Source organism: Micropterus salmoides, unplaced genomic scaffold (genome assembly GCF_014851395.1).
Source record: "Micropterus salmoides isolate LMB-PRFRI ecotype aquatic unplaced genomic scaffold, ASM1485139v1 Ms_hic_scaffold_20, whole genome shotgun sequence".
Classification (NCBI taxonomy): domain Eukaryota; kingdom Metazoa; phylum Chordata; class Actinopteri; order Centrarchiformes; family Centrarchidae; genus Micropterus; species Micropterus salmoides.
This window is the reverse complement of record NW_024041151.1, coordinates 21,072,004-21,097,023: the sequence shown is the minus strand read 5'-3', so window position 1 is coordinate 21,097,023 and position 25,020 is coordinate 21,072,004. Positions and strand designations below refer to the sequence as shown.

General features: G+C 39.0%; 1 protein-coding gene across 2 annotated transcripts in view; it reads right to left on the bottom strand.

Moving 5' to 3' along the window:
• The window catches only part of LOC119914205 (poly [ADP-ribose] polymerase tankyrase-1-like), a 96,723-nt gene that overhangs the window by 27,087 nt on the left and 44,616 nt on the right, over positions 1–25,020 (bottom strand). For both annotated transcript variants that reach the window (XM_038733318.1, XM_038733320.1), the window contains 10 exons: positions 12,149–12,243; positions 10,978–11,044; positions 10,501–10,687; positions 7,417–7,538; positions 7,232–7,323; positions 6,358–6,436; positions 5,256–5,427; positions 4,616–4,695; positions 958–1,103; positions 614–779 (listed from right to left, as the gene is read on the bottom strand). In XM_038733318.1, coding sequence (XP_038589246.1) covers positions 614–779; positions 958–1,103; positions 4,616–4,695; positions 5,256–5,427; positions 6,358–6,436; positions 7,232–7,323; positions 7,417–7,538; positions 10,501–10,687; positions 10,978–11,044; positions 12,149–12,243 — 1,206 coding nt within the window. The remainder of the gene's footprint in view (positions 1–613; positions 780–957; positions 1,104–4,615; positions 4,696–5,255; positions 5,428–6,357; positions 6,437–7,231; positions 7,324–7,416; positions 7,539–10,500; positions 10,688–10,977; positions 11,045–12,148; positions 12,244–25,020) is intronic.

Sequence of the window (25,020 nt, the reverse complement as noted above, 5' to 3'; positions counted from 1 at the left end):
TCCAAAAAAAGGAAACTAATGACAGTCGTTTCAGATCCATACTGTTTTTGTAACACACAGTATTTACAGGGCATACAAGGTGCCAGATGTGATTTATTGCATCAGTAAGATTTTATGTCACCACCTTTTTTATTAAATGGCAGAACAGATTATGGAGTTTCACTGAGACTGTGAAAATGTGTGTTTACAGAGCCTTAAAGCTACACCAAGAAAACTGCAGCGGAATTTAAATGTTTGAATCGTGCAGACTTCAACATACCCAGAAGTCCTGTTTGGTAACTGCAAACAGCATGCTGGCGTTTGCAAACAGGGCTGGTGTGACGTTTTATACCAGGTGAACCAAAGAGACAACAAAGGGCAAACATGTGACACTAGTGAGCCCAGCTCGTCACAGGAGTCTCCCCAACAATCCAAAACCCAATAATATTAAAAGATTTTCAACATCCGAAATACATTTTTGCCAAATAAAGTGTGAGTGGAGGTCATACTCCTCTACATTGAGAACCAAGCGTTTTATCAAAAGTTTCTTTCTACTAAGGTTGCGCATGCTTAAACATTTATGCACATTATTTGTGGTGCTGAAAGTGTTAGGAGAGGAAAATGCAGGACAGACCTTGAGAAGCAGTTTGCAGATCTCGTATTTGCCCTTGGCAGCGGCTTCATGGAGCGGCGTGAACTTCCACAAGTCGGCCACGTTGACCGAGGCTCCGTGTCTGACCAGCAGCTCGGCCACCTCATAGTGACCGTATGAACAGGCGTTATGGAGGGGAACCAGACCACTGTAACGGGACAACAACAGTTACACATACACACACAGTGAATTTGTTTTTTTTAGAAATTCTTATATTACTTTCCATGACTTTTTCGTTATCAAGTTAACCAAAATGGATCAAAATATGTCTGTAAATGTGTACTTTTATTCTTGCCAAAAATTAAACAACAACTGAAGTGCCACACCCTTTGTCCTTTGCGTGCACGTCGGCCCCGTGGTGCAGCAGGTACTCCACCACTGACACTCTGTTGTAGCCAGCAGCAAAGTGAAGGGGCGTGGAGTGTCGTCCCTCTAGATCTCTACAATTCACATTCTGGGCCGTACACAACGACTGGAAAAAGAAAGCGATAATGAGGGAAGATTAAAATTAATATCTGCTTTCAAATTAAAGAGCTGATCTACCAAAGAGCCATGAAGAAATAAATCTCCAATCTATGGCTACATAACCAGTCATTATAAATTCAGATTTATTTAGCTTTTGAGAGACAAAGTTCTTCTGGGGAAAGATAAGATCTCAAGATTAGATTGTTTCAAGAGGTTTTTCATCAAGTACAACGAGAAGGCAGTTTTTTTAATGTTCAAGTGCATTAACACCGTTTTCTTAATGAAGATGGATAATCAGCCGAAATAAATAATCAAGATATCAAGAATGAGAGAAGAAAAAAGCGACTTGTAGGACACTGGACATCAATTTTCTTTAATAACTGGGGGAAATAAAATATAATTTACATACAAATATGAACTGCTTTGAATTGACAAGATTTAGCCTTTCTTTCTAAGCAAAATAATTTTCTTCTAAACTGGCGTTACTGCTCATATATTGTCATGTTAATTACATGAGATTTTAATTAGAAACAATTTATGTTGTGGGTAATTTCATTATGTTTTGTAGCCACAATAGGTCCAGATTCCCTGACATTTCTTCTAGCACCACCATGAGGTTCACATTTGTACATCCAACAATAATGACTTTAGTGCTAATTAGCAAATTAGCATGCTTACACATTAAAATAAGATGGTGAACATGGTAAACATTACACCTGCTAAATATCAGCATGTTAGCATTGTCATTGTGAGCATGCTGACATTAACTTTTAGCTTAAAGTACCTCTATGCCCACATACAGAACTGCTACCATGGCTGTAGATTCTTGTTAAACCTAGGCCAGATCTACAGTAGCCTGAAACTGACAAAATATAAATACATTTTCCCTAAAATAAGCTAGAAAATTAAGACAAAACATCTTAAATAGAAACATCTTGTGAAGAGTTGATCATACTGGTCTATCACCCGGACTAAAAAGTTTACATCATCCTTTTTATTCCCTAAAAAAGCCAGCCAATGATCCGAAACCACCATCAAACAAGACACACAGTACTTCTGAGAGATAACAAGAAAGAGAAACAAACATAGAGAAGAAAGAGAAAAACTGTTCCTCTATCATGATTTATGATGAAAAATATGTCAGTGGAATGAAATACATGAAAACGGTGGTTTTAGAGAGCAACAACAACAATATTGAAGTTATTAACTGAAGTTGGGGGGACAAAATCCACTTCTGCCGAACTGTGGCAGATGCCTGCTGTTCACAGAAAATAACAGCGCTACTTTCCTGTTATTTCAGACTCAATTACACCTTATAGCTCAGAACTGAAATGAGACACGGTGGGAAATGTATTTTAAAGTTTACTTCCGCCACTCTCTGGGATCGTATTTTGCGGGCGGCGAATCCTGCTGGCAAACTGATTCCTCAATCTTAAGCCATTATCTCTCACTCCAATTGCCACTGAGCAGCGTTGCTGTCGTTCATGCATGCAGTTTCCTGTGAAAAACATATTTTTGAACGAAAACGAAAATATTTTTATTTCCTAAAAATCATCAGCTTCCATGTTCCCATGACATTTTATAGACTATAAAATAATAATTGACAGATGACTTGAGAAAATAATTGGCAGATTAATTGAAAATGAGAAGAAACCTTAGTTACAGTGACATCAATGAACCCAAACAATAAAGTTGCAGGTCGAAAAGTTTAAGAGAGCTGATAATTCTCTGTGGGTTCATCACTATAAGTGAACCCTTTCACATAATGTGATTACATAAACATCAATTTTAGACGCTACACATCATACAAAGTACAAAGATAAGATCTGAAAATACAGTAAATATAGTTGTAGCCTCTGTATTGTGGAGCAAGAAATAACAGAGTACATCATTCATAACGGCATTTACTACTTCAAATGAAGTAGAAAATGATTGGCCTTTCTTTGACATGTCATCTAGGGTGATCTCTCTAGCAGTTCAGTCTGAACCTCCTCAAAATTTGAACAGACAGGAATGAAATGACAAGAATCAGCCCAGGAACGGTGCAAAGTTTTATTTTTCTAAAAACGTCAATCAGTTACCGCAGTCCGTGTGTGTGTGTGCGTCAGGTAAAAAGGGACTGACAGAAAGCCAGACCAGGACTCATCATCTGTTCTGCTACAATCCCCTGCCAACCTGCCAAACCATCATACTTCAGACGCTGACAGACCCTCTTCATCTGGATATCCACATCACTGTCTGTCTCTGCGAGTAAAGACACAGATCTTCACTCCAGATACTTCTGTCAAATACTTTAGCAAATCTTACCAGGTCCTGACATTTAGTGGGTGGCTTCATCCGAGGCATATTGCAGTGCATCATGAGCAGCTACATTTTTTAACACGAGTGGGCCCAGTGCAAATCAAACTGCAAACAGTGGCAGAACAATGAGCTCCAGACTGCTGCTTATTGTAGTGAGTGCTATGGTGGGAAATTTGGCCTTTAACAACAAAGGTTTGCAGTTTAACTGGAATCAATGTGGACAACAATACAAAGACATGAACAGAAAGCATTGGATTCGCCGTGAACAATATCCACCTGACATTTAACAAAAATCACTTTGACCAGGACTCGATAAGAGCAATAAGAACAGTCATAAAGGTCAGAACATTTTATTCCATTTTGTTTTAAAAATCAAGAGTCTGTGCCGCCGCCAAGCAAACGTATTTCTTAAACGATGCATTGCAATCAATGAAATAATCTGTAGAAGTTTCGAGTACTAAAATCATCGTATCGTGAATCGCATCATCTTATGAGCCAAGTGTATCATCACGCCCCTATTTATCACTTTCTGCTATGTATCTACTTCACTTTGTCATTACTAATTCAAAATTTACAGATTTAAGGACAATATACAAATATATTCATGTTTTTCTCCTCAAGTACTGAGCTCAGCAGGTGTCTGTATAACCTGAGGAAAATAGGCAGATGGTCAAGTTTCATACACATTTCTTCTGGATATGATCCCACATTATTTCCAAACCATAATGAGGCAATTAAAAAAGACTTCTGCTCCCTCAGAGCAAATTATTTCCCAGGAATGGTCTCATTACACATAGCAAGGCTACTGAGGTCATGTTCTTTTTTTCTATCTATTTCCATTTTTTAAATGAAGGCAATATTGACTGTTTAGAGGGGAATTAATTGTCTCTTTAACCATTTAATACCAGCACCACATTTGGGTGTGGTGTGCCTAAATGAAAAAAAATGGATTATTCAATGCATTTGGACATAAAGCTTTCAAGCATTTATTACATTGTTGAGCTGACAGACTGGTCTGAAGGTAGAGAGATACCATATACAGTATTTAACGTTTCATTTGAATACTCTGCCATGCAATGCATCTAGATTATCTTTACCAAAGTGACCACAAAAGAAGAGTGTAGTCTATTAACATATATTACTTGTTCATATTCATGCCGCTAAAAATTCTCAAGTAGGGGACAATGTCAACTGCCAGACAAAGTACAACCAAACTACCTTGACAGTGTCCAGGTCTCCGGCTTTAGCAGCTTCCAGAAGTCTGTAGTCCACGTCTGAGTTTCTTACCGGGACGTTCTCTACAGAGCATAAAAGTGAACATTGGAGAAACAAGATCAAAGAAGCCCAAATCTGCAAAAGCTGCGACCACGTACGACGCGTTGCATGCATTCACACACACAGAAGAATAAGTTATGAAAGAGGGGGGTAAAATATAAGGAGGCAGGGGTTAATTCACAGCGATGTAAAAGGAACTCTGTTCAATGATGCCGCCCGCAAGTATCTACCATAAACGGTTCATGAGTTATGAAAGGAGCGAAACAAACTGGTGTGTGTGTCTTTCTACAAAGTTTGGCCATGTTAAGTGAATCCTTTTAGAAACTCCAAAACTCCATGGGGCACCTCTAGTCTGGAAAATACTGCAGGACTGTAATGTGGACTTGCCTCTACCACTGAACAGGTGAGTTGGCTCACTCGTCAAACCTGTTTACCTATGTGCACCTTCAGTCTGAAAGTATCAATATTGACCTTTCAAAAACAATTCCATTTAATCCCACTGCTGCTAGCTAGTGGATAGCAACCACAACACGGCACCCACACATCTGCACACCCAGCCACTCACACACACAGGGTGGCATACCGTTGAGTATTTGCTGAACAGCTTCATTTCCCATTTGAGCAGCAGTGAAGCCTTGCAGCGACACCAGCGAGGCGTCTGCCCCGTATCCTAGCAACAGCCTGCAGGTCTGAAGGTGGCCTGCCATCGCCGCGCGGTGCAACGCCGTCTGGCCCAGCGTGTCTAGGGCGTTCACCTGCAAACACAAACACACTTGTATTATGATTACTGAAAGGACCTTCAGTTACTATGTTTTTTCTCCAAACTGCTTCACTTCTTTACAAATGAACTTAAATCTGTTATTTACTGTTAAAAACTGGCGAAGAGTTATTTTGTCTGCTTCAGATGAGAATTTCCTACACATTTCCTAAACATCTCATAAAGCACTTCTGATCATTGTTTTATAATATTGCCTGGCCTAAACAGGCAGAAAAGGGTATGGCAAAATCAGCTGATATAATTGGTATAATGCTAGAAATGATTGTGCTTAGGTATTCTGTATTCTTACCCACATTAGATGCATGTTATGTGCATAATATGTACAGTTACATGCGTCTGTATCAATAGCGATAGATCAGTAAGAGCCAAAGGAAACATTTTTCCAGTACTGAAAAGGAGATGAGTCACCACTTTTACTGAAGACCCAGGGTCATGCTGCTGTATTGCATTCTGATCTACTAAATTCAGTGTGCTACTCCCTATATGACATCATATCAAAATGGCAGCTCTGAAAGGACTGACAAACAATAAGCCCGCTGTTTGATGTGTCAGATTTCTGAAACATTTACTGCAATTATACAGTATGCAATCATCTAATTCATAATTATATCTGACATATATATTACATCTGTTTTCACATTAAAAGATTCCTTTTCTGTTGATGGGATGTACTGTATATACATCCCAAACAACAAAACAAAAACATATGTGATATTAATTTATATGCATTGCATGGATGAGCAGAAGGATGCTCAAACAAAGACATTTATATCTGATTATGAAAAGCGTTTGCGTACATTTAAAAAGGATTAAGGTGGAAGTAAAGAGATAGCTGGATGAAGATGAAAATAAACATATGACAGAATGATAAATGACCAACTGAATATTGAGAATACTGTGGTTTTACCTTGGCACCATGTTTCTGTAGCACCTCCATAATGTCATTATGAGCACGTTCTGCTGCCACATGGAGAGGAGTCATGAAACTACAGAGAGGGAGAGAAAAGAAGGAAATAAAGGTGAGTGTTCAAAATAGTTTTTTTAAATTTAATTAAGACAAATGGATTGGGTGGCTTTTGCGGCCGCTAAACTTGCAGAAATTACACAAAAATAATTCTCAAAGCATCTGGAAAGGCCGAAATGCACCCCTAATTTCGCTGCCAAGCAAACAGCGTCTTGGTGCTCCGGTGCTATTTGCACATACTTAAATGAGGCACTAAGCAAAAACTTGGTCCCTTTCTATGCAAATGAGCATCATTGCAAAAAAAGTCCAGCTCACAAACACCATAGCCTGACGCAGTTAAAGTTAAATTATTAGTGTCTTCAGAGAGTTGGTGGTAACTTTTATAATTTATAACCCAGACTTTCCAGTGATCATGCATTGGTGATTATAACCAACAAGCAAGCAATAGCGCATCACAGTACATTATATGCAATATACAATTAGAATAATAGAACATTTTAAGATATAAGTGGAAAGCAGTTGCACATTTCTTAACTATGTCATGTGATATGCTACTTGTGTACTACTTGTGATGTGCTGTAATATTATTAGCAAAATATCTTTAGTGCTGCCCAATTCATGATGCTCTCAGCAGCTGCAATCCATTCATTGTGAATTCGCCTCAGTTCAAAACACCACCTCCTGGCAGCTTCAGTCCAAAAACACTGATGATAGCCTTCAAGCACCTGTATAGGTTCAATCACTTTGACGACAGTTTGTATACAAATATAATAATGATCTCCCTTTGTGTTCACGAGCAGATGAAAACAGTACTCACTCTTTATTCTTCTCATTTACGTTGGCGCCTTTCCTCAACAGCAGCTCCGTCACCTGTTTCCTCTTAGGGTGTGGTGATGCTACTGCACAGTGCTAACACACGCAGACAGAAACATCATCTTAGCATCACTGCACCTGACTGGGTATCTGTGTGTACAGTAAAGCGCACGCGTGTGTTTATCTTACCAGTGCAGTCTCGTGTGTGTGAGGGTGTTTGAAGTTGATGATCTCCAGTGCCAGGGTCTTCTTAGCCTTGGCCATGTCAGCTTCCCGAGCAGCCTGAAGCAGCGAGTGGCCCTTAAACTCATCTGAACGTACGCACACACACACACACACACACACACACACACACACACACACACACACACACACACACACACACACACGCGCACACACACACACACAAAATGGCAACATGTCAGGAACAGAGAAGCCTCTGTTTCAGTTTGAAGAAATGAAAACATTTTCTTGACAGGTGTCCTACAAACCCAGAATTTTATCTAAACCCAAAGACAAGCATCTGGTGCTTCAACTGAATGAAAAACTTAAACTGACTAAAGTTAAAAAGGTTCTCACCTGACCATTACAATACAGTCTTTCAATACTTTAGATTACTTCAAAAGTTTTTACCAGCGAGCTAATAACTTATGATGCAACAGTCTGTTTGCTGGAGTTGGAGCGGAAACAAGCGATTATCCCCCCTGAGGACTGAAAATTACAAACAATTTTGCTTCAGAGGCATTTCAGGCTGCATGAAAGGAGTCCATTCATGTCCGTGTACCGACTAAGCAACACCATTCATGCATTCAGAATCAGACGTTTAAAACAAATGGAGTCACATCTTCGAGGGAACGTGGCTGAGAGAGAGGGATGAGTCCGAAGACAACAAAAAGAGCTGATGAATGGGAATGAAAAGCAGCCTCTGGAGTTTATTCTTTAAGAGAAACCTGAAGTCATTTTTCATCCTTAGTTAGTCTAGTTCAGTGCCCCCTAACCTTTTGGGTTTGTGACCCCTTAAAATTAACAAATGCCTATGTTTGAGCCTTCATCACAGCCAACTGCCTTAGTGTGGACATGCACTGTTAGCAGTTCCATCCACCGTCATACTTCCTTCTCCGACAGTTTCATCTGAAGGACATAGAGGCCTGAAGAGGAGAAAGTATACAGCATTTCTTAAAAAGTAATAAATTATGAAGTAATTTTGTGTGTGTAAGTTCTACATTACTGCAGGTATTTGTAATTACAAAAGGTGTAAGATTGATTTCCTCCTGACAGTATGAAAGCCAACCTTTTAGTGCCTTGAAACCTGCTTAAGATAGGAAATCCATTACGGTGAACATTTCATCTGATTAATAAGTTGTCGGTATCAGAGCCGTTGAACTGCAACCAATCAAATTTACAAGACGTCCATCGTCCATCAACTCTATGATGTCATGCACAATCCATATGGACCTTTTTAAGGAATAATCCGTTAATGTGCCAGACTGTTTCTCGGACAGCTTTTTTTATGTACTGATTTTCTATTGTCGACAAAAAACAAAGGATCCCACATCTGTACTCAAGACTCAATAGGAGGGTTAATTTCAGGGTATCACAAGGTTCAATAAAACACATCCTAAGTATTTTTCACAGCCTAGGTGAATAACAATTTCTTCCAGGCACAGAATAGCATAGAAACTCCAGCGATCTATTATACCTTCACCAAACACAGACACTGTCACATAAACACACAACCTACGGGCTACTGTCCAATTAGGCAGAAGCCTCCCTTCACCAGCTAGAGGCCCCATCTCCACGCCAGAAGTGTACAGCACATGCCAAAATATGATAAAACATCACATTTGGAGGAATAGTCCGATATTAAAAAGAGAAATCTTCAGCTTTAGGTTTGTGTTCCTGTGACGAGTCTTGTTATTGCAGCAAATGTCCCACTGAGACGCGTTTTCAAAGACACACTCCCATCAATAAAAAACAGCTAACAGGTGCAAATGTCCTGCAGTTGTATACAAACATATGATTCATGCAGCATTTGATTTTTGTTTTGATCTGCCTCATTACAAAAGCTACAGCAACAAGTGCAGCGTCGAGAGAGCCGACTCGCTAATTAACTTTCAAAGAGTTGCAGAGAGCTTTCTGGCAGGGACAAAGACTTAGCTTGTCTGCTTTGACTCTGCAGTAGCTGCAGGCGTAAAGGAAATGCTGCTGCACTGAAGAAATTAATTTAATTTGAGTGCTCTTTTTGTTTAATTAACATATCATACATCTCCAAAATGCTCAATTAAGAAAAGCACACGCACAGGGATGTACAGTTTGTATGGATGCATACATACAAGGCCCATGTTTCAAACACACAAAAAAATTTTTTTTTTAAAGAAACAGTGGAGAAGAGTTAAATATATTGTGAAAGGTCAACTTAAAATCAAAACTGAGCATGATGAATCCTTGTTTAAAGACATTTAGAGTGAAAAGTTTATGAAAGATGCCTTAATCCTCGCATCCTGGAGTGAAGGTGCAGGTCTTAACTATTTAACTGTAACTATTAACTGTTGTCTAGTATATTTGCCTGATAAACAAGCTATACACATGTGGGATTTCTTTTCGCTTCAGTGGAAATATTTCATGTTTCAAAGAGAAAGGGTTTCAAGTATGAGGACTCTGAGTTAGTATCCCAGGAGGATTAGTCTCAAAGTGTTTTCTATCTTCACAAAGTGTTATTAACAGGGTTGTTATACTCAAGCCAGCACAGTATTTTTTGCATTAAATACTTTTCTGTGTACAAAGCCCAATTACATGCTAAGCAGGGCTTCAGCTCAAAGTTCTATTTTGCAGGTTATAGATTTTGGAAGCTAAGGACCAAAAGTCTTGATCCGGTTTCTAAAAATGATGAACTTGTCTGTACTCTTCTTCTGTGGGTTATCCAGCTAAGTACACAAAAAAAGGAGCTGAGTATGAGCACCAGTTGAGACTTGATTTTGGTTCTGCTCAGCTTTCCAAACATGAGGAACTGTTATCAGATGTTAGCATCTGCCTCTCTTCAAACCCATAGTTCATTGTTTTCTGCTCTAGAAAACAAAAGTTCTCTTATCAAAGACAAATTCACATTTCCAACTGTCTAAATGCTCAAATAAATTCAAGTCAACAGCCGCAAACATGACGAACATAAATACATCCTTTCGAAAACGACCTATTCATTAATTCAGCACCATGGCACATGTAGACGTGCTGTACACGCTGCAGCTGCAGTTTATGCAAATGAAGCCCCACACTCACACGTAAGTCTCTCCTTCAGCTCAGGAGTGGGCGCCATGTCCACAGAGCTCTTGCTGTGGCAGTTGAGCAGGGTCGGATCAGCCCCATGGCTCAGCAGCAGAGAGCAGACCTCCACTCTGTTTTTAGAAGCTGCTTCATGGAGGGGGGTGAACTGCCACAGATCCATAGCGTTCACACACGCTCCATGCTGGAAGAAACAAAAGAAATAGGAACGGTGGGTGAATTCATCATTGTTGAGAACATTTTTTTTATCTACTTTGGATTAAAGGGAATTAAGCAGTCAGTTCTTATAAACACAGCTCGAGACTGATGTATAGTTGGTAAATACCTCTCTTGTTTTTAATCAAATAACAAAAACAACAAAACAGCAGATTCTCTTGGGTTTTAATTTCCATTTTTATCACTAGCGAAAATTTTATATAAATTAAGAGTCAGCTCCACAGCTGAAGTAAATACTGAGTTAGCATGTGTGTTTACCTTTAGCAGCAGCTCAGTAACTTCATAGTGTCCATAGGAGCAGGCATTATGCAGAGGCACCAGACCACTGTAGGGCAAAACACAAAACAGCATTCTAATAAACAACTAATAAACATTTTAACTATTCAAAACCAGAACGTAACACTAATATCAATTCAGCCAATAGTTGTTTAGATATTTCTTACTGAACCAAAGTGAACAGTGGACATTGACATCCTGAGAGCCACGCTGCTGGTAATACCTTCACCAAATAAATTCTGTAAGATGAAATTCTGATGGTGTATTTGTGCCTGTTTAAATCTCATGAGCTTCATTTTACTTAAAAATTACATCAATTGGGGGCAAAAACTGAAATCAGTCTTCAATTCTTAAGTCTTAAACTACACTCAACAACTCCTGAAAATAAAATAAAATTTAAAGAGTAACTAAACCTCCAAATCAGCTGAAAATCAATGTATATGGGAATTCTGTGTTGAGGAGAATTAGTGAAGAGTGGATGGAGTATAGTGATCAAGAAGTTAGATTGTACTGTTAGCATAGATTATTTTAGTGTAAATTCTAGTTAGCTGTATGTTTATAGTAGGTTACTTCACGATTTTAGACAGTTGTTACGGTGCTAGTGTTTTAGACAGTTCAACACACAGAAACTCCTGCAAAGGGCCATGCTTCTAGTGACTGTCAAAGGTCCAGCTGTGTTCCCAGTGCAGACACAGAGAGCCTAATAGCAGCTGCTCATGGCTGTTTAGCTCCGACTACCAGCTCCATATGGCTGCCCCTGCTACGCTGATCAGTGTCACATTGTCATGTCTCCGTACCTCCTGTGTCATCCGCTACGTAGCCACAATGCCTATGTTTACCTCAAATTGACTCAGAAATAAATTCTGATGCATGATGCAGGATAATTTTTTTAAAATTAGAAGAGAGCCAATGAAAACCCTGCAAGTCATGTGTTCGTCCAATCAGATGATTTTTGATGATGTCTCAGTGATGAAAAGGAACGTTGATCATATATCAACCAGCTTACTTGCTACCACTACTACTACTGAGAAATTATAGATTTAGTACTTCCAAAGGTCACACACTTCTGGACACATTAAAAATAAATTCCCTCTCCCACTTCCAGTCTTCTTTTAAACTATTTTTCCTTTTACTTTGATTTGCTTGTACATACCCCTTGTCCTTGGCGTGAACATCTGCTCCATGTTGTAGTAACAGCTGAACTATCCTCACCCTGTTGTATCCTGCTGCCAGGTGGAGTGGAGTGGACTGGAGAGACAGGAAGAGACACAGAAAGAGACAAAGAGGGACAATAAGAGCAAGAGGGGGAGGAAATATAAAGTAAACGTTAGCCCACACATTCTACAGCACGACAGCCCTATGGTCATGATTTCATAACATCATCAGTCCTGTATACAAAGGGTGCAAAAAGGAAATAAACATTCTGGTTCTCAATGAGCAGCCACATTTCTTAGGGAACAGATTTCTTCTTTTCAGAGCTAAAGTAGCTTTTCCACCACTGAATCAGACTAAAGTGATAAGGCCTGAATATATTTCCTCCATTAAACTGATGAAAAGCTGCAGTTCTGAATGCTTTAAGATGGGACCGAGATGAGATGGCTTCAGCTGTCAGTGCAGTTCCCTCTATATGCTCTTGGCAAAGGCCATTCTCCCTCAAAGCTGGAGTAACACTAAGGCTGGTGGAGAAATGTTACAGCCACGAGAATGTCCTCATTATTCAGACAAATTGAACTTGTTAAAGGGAAAAAAAAGTAATGGAAAACCTGTCTCTAAGTCATTTTATACCACTGGATATACTAGAGATAATGCTACAACATACAGCAGGCAGAGTTTGGAGATAAACTGAGCTAACTAGAAAATGAGCTGCATTTTTGGGCAAGTGCGTCAGCAAAATGCCTTGCAGTATAAGAGTCCCTTTCACGCACAAAATTTGCCCTGCAAACTGTCCAGAACCTTTCTGTCTGGTTCACGTCAAGAGTCTGTTCATATAAAAAAAAAAGCTGACTAACCAATTATATGAATTCATAACCTGCAAAAAATCCTACATCTAGAGTTTTCTACCTACTAACACCGTGTCAAGTATCTCTTCGTTAGCTAACAGTTCTGCTAAAAACTGTTCAAAGCAATGTCTTTGGATTATCCAGAGTAATTGGGGCTGTAAAATGCATTCCAGTACAACCTCAGTGGAAACACTGGAAATTAGAAAAAAACAACATTGCCACATTTATATTCTTGACTCCGATGGAAAGTCTGTGTATCGATAAAAACAAAGGGCAATGGAAACAGACGTCATCTCATTGTGCCCTTTTCTTCTGCATTGATTTAATGGCACTGGAGACTTGGTGATTTTGATGAACCCTAGTCCCTAAGTCCTAATATTTGCATAACGGTAGTGAACAGAAACACACATTCATTTTGCTGATTTTCCATAAACTTTTGAAATTTGCACTTTATTTGGATAATTACTTTTTTTTTTAGTGATAGCCGACAGTAGAGAGACTACAAGAAACGAGGGGAGTGAGAGATGGGGAATGACATGACAACAAAGGTTCCAGGTACGACAGGAACCAGGAACGTTGCAGTTTATCTCCATAGCTAGATACACCTGTGGTAAATGACAAAAATGTATTTTTTTCTCCCAAGTGAGGACGCACCGATCCAACTGTTGTTTTCTAATTTTAAACTCAGGGTATCTGCTAATACCAAGCACCGATCTGTTATCAGTTCTCTCTTTTCCCCAAATTTTAAATCTGTATACCTTACTGCATGAAACTTATTGTAATAATTTATATATAAGGTAAGATGAAGCTGGAGATTGCTGTGGCATTAAAACTGAGTCAGCAGCTTGATAATGGAAACATAAAATGTTATAATGACATTGACAAAGAAAATGTATTTAATGTGGATTAGTCACTTTGTGGCTAATACTTGATAATTTCAGTGTCTGCACAGATACAAACCCGGAGAGGATATGTGCATTTAGGTTAGGTTCATGTGTGAAAAGGGCTTCAACCTTCCTCTTTAATAATAATAACCTATGCATATGGCCACTATATTTACATTCCATCTTATTTCAGTGAGGTAATGACTAGATCCCACATAGTGATGGCATGGAAAAGCAGTAGACGTTGCCTGATTGACAATTTTTTTCCCTAGTAAGGAGGAGTGCTCCTGCAACCCTAAAAGCTACAACGGACATGTTTCCCCAGATGTGACGGCGTCCACGGCTTTTTAGACTATACTCCACATCCTTGTTGATGTGTACATCATCATAAGCATGTGAGCTGAACCGGCTACAACGATTGTCCAGCCGATTGTCAATGAGGTACCAACGCTCAACTTTTCTCAGTGCCATCGCCCCCTGGGATCTGGTGTAAGTGTATATCATGCGTACAGTCATTGCAATGTGAGTGATTCTGATAGCCACATTGTGCTTTGAAAGACGAACACTGAAAAGTCATGACCAAGGGGCGGCAGCAGGCTGACGATGTTGGTGGGGGAGCAAAGTGTTGGTGGCATGACGGCTGCAAAGTGTCACACTTCACCCAGATCTTACGACACAACATCAGCATGATCTCCATCCAACACACCAACTAAAAGTCCAAAACAGTGCGTCAATCTGAGCTGAGCAAGCCAGCTGTAAGCAAACAACTTACCAGCATTTTTTGGGATGTCAACTGCTATCAATGTCGCCAAAAACATAAATTGAAATATCAACAAAACAAAAAACAAAAACAGCACAGAAATCACACAATGATGGTAGCATTCAGAGATGCTACAGTAGAGTTAACAGGCTACAACCAGAGGTTTGACCCCAGCCACTGGCTGTATTTTAAGGAACATTGGTAATGGCGTTCTTGACATTTTTCTGTTATAAAGCCCATAACAAGGTCACTCACCGGCCGTGAACAGAGAAACATTTCTCTTTAAAAAGTCAGACTACAACATTATTTCATAAGCCATGATGCAAAACCTTGGCAACATCAAAAATATAAAAAGTGTTTACAAAGCACTGGTTTTCAAAGTGTAGCTTATCTAATTTTCCTCTCTCTTTTTGTAACAAACCAAACGCAGAACATGCTCATGCTCTCATTGCTTGCTGTCTATTTTGTAAATAATTTTAATAATAAGCTTTAAAAGGCTGCATAGACATGATACAGGAACTCTTATCCAAGGAGGAACGTGTTTAACTTTGGTCAGAAAAATGGCATTAGAGGTTGCAAACTAAGGTTTTTTTTTGTCAGACAAAAGTGGAACGCAAGCTCCGGGTGCCATTTCTCTTTGAGCCCATCTCCTGCTCAGTGCTGACCAGACGTCAGAGAAGGTCTTGAAAAATAGATCATCAATGGTGATCTCTGCTGCTCATGCGGGAGCTGGTCTGAGAGGCGGCAGCAGCAGTGAGGCAGAGCTGGGTGGACAGATTGTACATTCGTATTTACAGGATGTGACAGCAGCATTTGGAAGGAGCAAGACATGGTACACAGCTAGTCATCATCCTCATTTTAAATGCAGAGTCGTTCTGTTGAGTGTGTGTGTGTGTGTGTGCGTGCGCACTTGTAACTGCAAATTGTTTTGGATATAAATAATCAGAAAAAAACACAACAAAATAGTGTAAAGCATTAATCACGTCCTCAGTACAGTTTAAACCTATAGCAGTGATCAGTTAGGCCTTACACACACACACACACACAAATATGCATGTACCAGCTCCTCTTACCGGGTCGGCAGATTGAGGAGGTGGAGCTTAAACTACCCAGTCTGACCCTGGCAACGACATCATGGTGATGCAACAGGACATGCATGCGTGTGTGTGTGTGTGTGTGTGTGTGTCTGTATGCGTGAGAGAAAGCGAGAGTGAGAAACAGAAAGAGTCCACATCCACACATAAATGCCATCACTGCCTCAGTATGTTTTGTGTTGGATTCTCCACACAGAAGCTTATTTGGATTTAAGCAATAAAAAAGCAGCTCCATCTGAAACTTTTATTAAAATCCTCTGACCTCAACAGCCAGAAGCCAAAAGTGCTAATAATTGAAAGCATCACCCATTTATTATCTATCTGAGGCATCCTACATCCACCACCCTCCAACTATCCTCCACTGCAGCTTGTTCTCTTTGTAGTGCAATGAATTTATGAAGCAAAGTTGTATTTCAGTATTTTTTTTTTACTACTTGCAAGGGCACATGGTGGCCCTTCAGATGGCAGAAAAGAAAGCTCTTTAAAGGCAGTCAACAGTGCAGCAGTGAGTAAACATGAGGGTCTTTAAATATTTCTGTGTTTACATAAGATCAGTATTTCTGCTAGTGGTAATGCTGCAAGTGTAGCAAAAGTCACATTAGACTGTTTACACAATTACCTGAAATGACAAATAAATTATTTATTGACGATAATGTGAGATGTGAGCATTTAGTCAAGAAATATGTTGAGCTCTGGGCTATTTTCACTCTTTATTTACAGGCTAATGGAGTTGTCACTGCATGTTTTAGCTATGCACGTTATATACTTTTCAGGGTAAGTTAGATTACTCACAAATACCATCATTTGTCACACGAGTGACACTACACATGTTCAAGGATGTGTTTAGTGAAAAAGTCTTCAAAGTCTTTGTATCGTCTTTAGCCATGCTCTATGGATGACAGTGTTGTTCTGCTGGTCGGCCGGTGAACAAACACCTGCAAAACCATTGACATACCCATCAGCCTCAGCTGTACTTTGTGTTAGCGTGGAATCACACTAAACTAAAATGGTAACTATTACACTTGCTAAACATTAGCATGTTAGTGTCAGTGAGTCTTGTTTGCCTATATGTCCAAAGGTTTGTAACACACAGCAAATATCTGTTTATAAACACCAAGGAGAGGGTCAGAGTTGCAGGAATATAAGATAACCATGTTGACAGAAAATTCTGTCAAAAAACCATACATGTTGAGATAAAAAAAAACCTGTATTACTTCTAAGAAAATTGTGATAATGAGGCAAGATCTATATTCATAGGGAGCGCCTATTTGTACATTACTTCTAAGCCGATATATGGACACACTGAAGAAACATATATCACTGGAAAGGATATGTTCTGCTTATTCTTGCAATATGTGCTTAACATCAAGTTGGAATCAGCTATGACATTTGATGATTTCTGACAAAAATGCATCAATCAGGTAGGGGATGAAACTCATTTTAGACAACATTACATCTCAATAATGAAATTAAGGGAATAGTTTTGGGACATAGGCTTATTTGCTTTCTTGCTGAGAGTTAGATGAGAAGGCTGATACCACTTTTATATCTGTCTGTTAAATATGAAGCTGGAGCCGGGAGACAGTTAGCCTAGCTTAGCATAAAGACTGGAAGCAGGGAGACACATCTAGCCAGCCTCTGCACAAAGGTTCTATTTAACACATTACATTTTGTTTGATTAATTTGTACAATTTACAAATGAAAGGAGACATGACTTGTTAAATGAGGAGTAATGAGCCAGGCTAGCTTTTTCCTTCTGCTTCCTGTCTTTATGCTTAGGTTAGCTGACCCTCTCACTTTTAGCGTACACACATGCGTGGAAATCAGTCTTCTTATTTAACTCAGGGCAAGCTATCAAACAAGCGTATTTCGTAAGTGTGAACTATTCCTTTAAATTGTAGGACTCAGTATGTGTGTGTGTTTTAAAACCCTTGTTGTGATTGTATTATTGGGGTGTCCATGTCAAATATCTGACCATTGTTGTTTTTTTTGTTTTTTTCCACCTGTTAATAAGGTTTTCTTATGACCTTTTCTTTGCATGCAATGAGTGTCCAAAAGCTACATTATCTGCCATTTGCTTTTTTTTGTGAATGACTGTTAAACTCAGTTATTGGTTAGATATAATTCATTTTTGGTCCCTGTGTCCTTCAACTGTTGGTTTTTCTCTCCACAAAGTCCTCTGAGAATTGATAAAATACATTGACTTGAAGTGAAAAACCTAGTATACAATATTTCAAACAGATGCATCGGCACTCACAGTGGCAGACCGAAAGTGAACAACAGCAATAAAAAAAAAAAAAACACTCTGTTGTGTTTTAATCACTTAAAAGCCTTTCTGTGAGGTGGTGGAGTCAGGCGTGGAGGTGGGGAAGGAGATGAAGGAGGCAAATATGGGAGGAAAATGGAGGAATTGAGGAAAGATGATGAGGACATGTCCAAGCCAAGATGGAAAATACTAATACCGTTACTACTCTTTGAGACTTCCTGAATTCATCTTCTTTTTATGTATCCCTTCCCCCTCCACAGAAATACTGTGCATCTGAATCGTAGTTGCAAAGTGATGCAAACAGTCTCCTTACATTACATTATTTGGTCAGCAAACGCAATCATCTCAAGAGCAGCATGAAAAATACGTCATGCCAATCAGACATTCAGATTCTACACATTTAAAAACATATGGGGTGTGTAATCTGCTGCTGTGTTACTTCCTTCTTTGTTATGCGTTTCAATTTTTCTTTATCCTCTCTCCCTCTCTGTCTTCCTCTCTCTTTACGAGCCTGTCAAGCTGTTCCCATGACAACGGTGACTGCTAGCTGTCAGCAGTTGCCATAGCAATGAGACATGATTTATCCAGGAGGGTGAACGGCCATATTTGGACCGTTTTGTTTGGTGTCGTTTGCATGGGTGTTTGTGTGTGTGTGAATCTCTGATGCTATTCCTTAACTTTGGCCTGCAGGAATCTACCAGTCTCCTATTTATCGCATAAATCAAATGTGTAAATCTGATTACAGCAACACACACACACACACACACACACACACGCGCAGCACTGCAACATTGTCCTAACAAAGACATGGTCAAAACAAGAAAATATTCTGCCAGTAGGGTGAGGTTATTCAACTTAAATCAAATATTAATTTCATGTGGGTGACTGCTCATAATAACACAGACTGCTGCACTTGTTTGCACAAGATTATAGAAAAATCTAATGTTAATTAAGTGGCTTACAATAAAAGGAATTGCAGCAAAGTGAAGAAACCACCGAAAAAAGACAGAGAAAAAAGACAAGATATTCTTTTCCTAAAATGCACTTTGAGGTAATAAACATTTTCTGCTGTGAAGAAGAAAAAAAAACATTACTGGTGTGGAGATTCTTTACAGTTGATCAGCAGGATGACAGAAATACAGAATGCTCCTTGTGCCGTCGACACCCACATTCATCCAATTGTTGTATTTCACTTTCTATTACTGGCAATGGCTTGGATGTGTATAATAACACTGTGCTCAATAATGGCTAAACAGTTAATGAGGTTGCTGTGGTAAGTCAGGTTTTATTTCTCGGTTATTCAGCTTTTCAGTATTCAGAGAAATGGCGCTGTCTTGGTTTCATGCTACATGCTATTGTGCATTAAAATGTCTTTCAAAGGTGTCAAAACCAAATTAAAACAATCCACTAGGTTGTTGCTGAAGGCTGAATTTCAGAATTCATCCAAATGATGTCCTCAGATTGAGTACCTGGAAAATTTTATACAGTCATTCTGTACTCAAAATTCATTCAACGTTTTTTCCAACATTTCTCTCAAGGCCTTGCATGAAAAGATATCTTTGGACAACAACACGGATCAAATGTGCATGTCTTCATAGTGATTCATTAAATTAAAAAGGCTTTTCTCATTATGCAATGACTTAGAAGATGAGATTAAAAAAGAGGCCAATTTGCTGTAATAAAAACAACTGAGAGCCATTGTCGGTTATCACATTTCCAAAAAAAGTTAATCAAAAAACATTTTGAATATAGGAGTTCAAGTAAAAACTTTATGTTGAAATAAATATTGGGGCAGCTCTTCAATTTCTGCTTGACTCTTTCCGCTTTTTAAGTATTCAGGTCAGGGCTGCACATCAGCAGGTGGAAGCACCAACAAGATGAGTAGTGTCAGTTGGCTGGATCAATAAACATATTAGCAAATCTGTGTGCTATGCCTCTGACTGACACACACATACACGCACACACAAACACACACACACACACTATAAGTTGCAGACAGCTCGGCCCAGCCAACAACTTGAAAGATAAATAACCTAGAGCTAAGTCTTCTCATGGTATGCTCTCCATGCACACTCACAGTCAGACACACAGATACACACATGCTGTCAATCTGCTCTGCCTCTCTGATATAAACACAGACTTTTCTGAGGAGCTGAGGGCTCCATGGAAAGTTTAAAGCTCAGCATCTCAGAAAGTTACTCGAGGAAAAACACTCCTCGAAAGCAACAGAAAGTGTCTTTCTTACTTTCGATCTCAGACAGGAATGCCAGTTTTATATTTTTCTAAGGTATCTGCTGTCAGGCGCTGTTCAGTTAAAAGCATTCTCTACATTCTCACAGGTAGACTGAACAGTCCCCCAAACCAATGTGACAAATTGTATAACGCTGTCGATACCATAAATCATTATATTTTATTAGATTGTCTCAGGAAATGGGTTGAGATATCTGGTATAGCACTTCCTATTTATCTAATTGCGACTTCTTTGTATCTGTTCTAACAAGATGTGTGATTGTGTTCCCCTGACTTGTGGAGTTCTTCAAGGGTCAATTCTGGGGCCTGTCTTTCTCCCATAAGGGCAAATGGGTTTTTATCAATTTCAGCTGCAAGTGGTGCAGAGTGTACCATGTTATTATATTCAGAAATCACACTGGTAGTTGTTGTTTTGGTGTTTATTTTAGCCGTTAAGCTACTGTTTATGATATATACATGTTTTTAGGTGGCGTTCAAACTGCCAAAGGCATTTATTTTTTCATTTTATCAGGAAAAGTGGGAATTATCAGCAATAAAACATACATATGAATATAAAGTCGAGGCTTCTGGCCCGAGAAGAATCTTTCACTGATCCTGTATTAGGGCTGAAAGATTAATTGCATTTGCTATATTATCGCGATGTAATAAAACAAGATTTTATAATTGCAAAGGCTGCGATTACGCTCTGGTCACATGACACGCGAGATTAAACCAGTCTGCAAAGGAAGCATCAACTTTGCACGTTACGCTGTACCTTGCCTTCTTGTTGTACAATGGCCTTAAACTTTAGTGTCACACAGGAAATGAAAGTGAATGAAAGGACTCATTAATTGGTGGTTGAACTGTGGGTTTTGTATTGAGCGCTTACTGTATAACACACTGTGGTGAATTAGTTTTTCTTGTGGTCTGTAGGTAGGCCTACCTGATGATATTGTATCATATTATTTAATGCCATGACTTGACTCAAATTATCTATAATATAATAATATAATTCTAATATAATAATAATTCTACTTAATTCACCATAACACAGGCCTGACCCACAAGAAAGAACAGTGTATGTTCTATCTAATATTGTGTTGGTCATACAATACACTGATTTACTATTTGTCCATTTTGAATAATACAGTAGGTAAAGAGCTTAGAAATTAATCGCATATTAAATCGCAATTGCAATATTGGTAAAAAAAAAAAAAAAATAGCAATTGATTTTTTTCCAAAATCATTCAGCCCTACCCTGCATGACATTTCATCTCAGGTGCGGTTTATTTTATTAAACAATCATTAATCACAATTAAACATTCTTTTAAACTACGGTAGGTGTTTCAAGGGAGAATAATTTTAATTAATAGTAAATTTACCACTAAAGTTTATAGTTTGGGAAACAAAAAATTGTGAGGGCCGATTCTCCCTGACAAACTACCCGTGTATCAGCTAGCTGCAGCTGCATACATCTTCATCAGACAACACCACGCCATGGGCTTCCATGAAAGCGAGAGGTTAAATTTGTCACTGACAAAAGTTTATTAAAACTTTCCCTCACCCTATTTGTCATCACCTGAACAGTTAACAAATCCCTATGGATATTTTTATTCTTTGTTTCAATGGAGCAGCAGTCTAATCTCTCTCTCAGACAGGCCAACAGATTACATCTATGCACACACCGACTCCGCTGTGAAAAATCTCCTGTCAAGCAGAATTCACAGTCATTCCTACGATCTTGTCCATGTTCGCCTGAACATGAGCGAACTTCCGACAAGACAAGGGCCATGATGGCCTCGACTCTGATCTGTGGACTCACCGGTGCCCCAGAGGAGACCAACATATCAAAAGATCTTAGTATCGAAGGAGAGATTCCAGACAAGTTGGCAGATCTTTCAATATAGAAATGTCAGCACTGGAATGAAAAGAGCTCCATTCGATTGTACATTAAAATCTCAGGAAACAGCCTGACGGTGCTTGCAACTTTACCTTACAACGGTGCTGTCATAAAAACTCTGGAACCCCCGAAACTGAGTAAGAGTTATCAGACAAGTCAAAATATAGCTAAATACATGAATAAATACTGTTAGTTGGAGTGGAAATGCAGTGTAAAACGAAGCATAAAGCTTTATACCTTCAACCTCTAATCTAATTGTTTATTTAACAGTTGATTAAATTAATAAAAACTTATTATTTACTCTTTTATTTATCTATCATTAGCAAATTTTAGTTTTCAATTTGGCTCGTTTCCCCACGCAACATTTCCTTTTCCTAACCACATTTCCTTTACTCCTTGTGAATTTACAATGAGATGGGCGTGCCCATGGTTTGTGTTAGTGTGTCTGTCATCAGTGGAGCAATCAACTGATTGGACGTTAAAGAAAAAAGTTTAGTGAAGGTTTACATTTCTTTTTAGATTCCATTTTAATTAGTTAAATAAGAAAACAAATGTATTTTTGACTTGTTCTTTATGAAATTTAGTCAGTTTTGGGGCTTGGTAGTAAACATTATGTCTAATCTTAGTGATTGACAAGGTAGACTGAAATTTTACATTTTTTTCACGTTTCTTTGTCTTCAAATGGCATACAACATTGTAAGGCTTCTTGGTTCGTTCTTAAAGTTAAAATATTCTGAAATGTTCACTTTTGGAGATTTTTCACCAGATAGGGATGATAAACACAGTCAGTCAGCGTGGTGCTCTCAGCAGGATAAGCTCCCATAATCAACATTTAAACAAGCCCTCAATGAAAGTCTTTCCTCTTCTCTTCTGTCTCTCTCTTTCTCTCTCTCTGAATCTGAATCTTGGTTTTGCTCTTCAGCTCTGGTTCTTTGATGTTGGTGCCAGCTAGGACGTGAGTGGGTGCAATGATTCTCACTGGTGAGATACAGATCCAAAATTCACAAAACACACATGCACACACAAACAAACGGACCAAAACATGAAATGTATTCCGTCAAAAACAAACAGAAAACAGAATTTCCAGTACGACTACTGACAGTCCGTTTAGCTGAAACATATAAAAAGGGAAAATTGAATATTAAAAAAGAAGGGAAAAAACAAGTGAGTCGGTCATGTGTTCAGTGGATAGTCAGAAAGGACGTTTTTTTCCTGAGGAAGCAATGTCTGCAGGAGCAAGCTTGTGGTTTGTGTGTGGTGTGCGTATGTGGGGGAGTAAGCGGTAGGTTTCAATAGAGGCAGCTTGATAACACGCTCTCCACTCAGCTGTGTTAATAATATCCCACTCTGATGGGCCCTCAATCATCTGAGTGTGAGCGCGCGCGCACACACACACACACACACACATACACACACACAGGCTGTTTTACTGCTACTGCCTATACTATAGAGCAGTGTAATAAGAACATCTCTTGCTAGGATTAGAGTTACTAGAGAAAGTAACGGAACACTACATGGTCAAAAACATCACATCTTGTTCCAAAAACATGAAAATTAAAATTCTTCCGCACAAAACTGGGAAAAGCATTTCTTAATGGAGCTGTCTTTGTGCACTGGGGCATTGTCATGCTGAAGCAGGAAAGGGTCTTCCCCAAACTGTTAGAAGCACACCGTTTTCTAAAAAAGCATTGTCTGCTTTAGCACTGAGAGTTCCTTAACTGGAACTGAGGGGCATAGCCCAAACCTACTAGAGTATGTGGTCTGGGGTGTCCATATACTTTTGGCAATACAGTATATTCCCCCTATGTGTGTATGTTGTGTTCAAGCAGGGCTTTTTAATTCCCCAAGAGGCATCTGCAATCAACATTTATGCTCCAGATCTGTGTGTTTGTGAGTGTATGGTTGAAGAGGAGAGACGGAGAGCCTGCGCCACTTTTAATTAAAATGATACAGAGAAGAAGTAGGAGGAGGCGAGGAAGGGGTTGGGGGGTGGAAGAGGAGGCGAGGAAGGGGTTGGGGGGTGGAAGAGGAGGCGAGGAAGGGGTTGGGGGTTGGGTGGGAAGCAAAGGAAGTGTCTCTTGTCTAACTTTGTGGGAAGCATCATTATTGTCAATCATTAGATTCTGCCACGCTCTGTCTTGACAATGATTATCATTAGTGCACTCATAATGATGTTATGTTTAAGTGTGTGTGTGTGTGTGTGTGTGTGTGTGTGTGTGTGGTCTGACTGATGCTCAATGTGCCGGCCAACAGTGTTCTTTTGCAAGGTTGCCTGAATTTAATCTGGAAAATGCTGTGGCATAGTCTGTCTCTAAATCACTTCACATTAAGTTATATAATACTTACTGAATCTACTGTAATTGTCTGTATTGTATACACATATCCACAGACGTTAGAAACTGTCTAGATTGCTTCTTCCTCTGTGTTGAATTGTTTTCTTCCATTTACATTCATCGTACTATAAAGTTACATCATATTTTAACCACATAAACTAATCATATAATAAAACATCACTTCTATTTGAACCCAACCTCCACGAAAAAGTAAGCCTGAGCTGAATCTGACTAATAGTTTATTTTCCAATAATGTTTTCATATTCGTTTACATCCTTAGTATTTATATAACAAGCATTTATCTATTTTCTGCATGGTGGCTTCTTTTCCATTAGAGGATTTAGTCAAAGGACAATAATGATAAGTGTGAACGTTTTTGTTGTCCCTCAGTTTCTCCTAACGTCTATATAGATGGTGTGCAGAATTCACTATAATTTCTGTTAGCAGTGGGAATGTAAATCCCCATCACCTCATTACATTACCCCAAGACCATAACGAGGATAAAACTGCACTGGCGTGAAAATATATTCCATCTACTGTGCATGAATGCTTTCAGTCT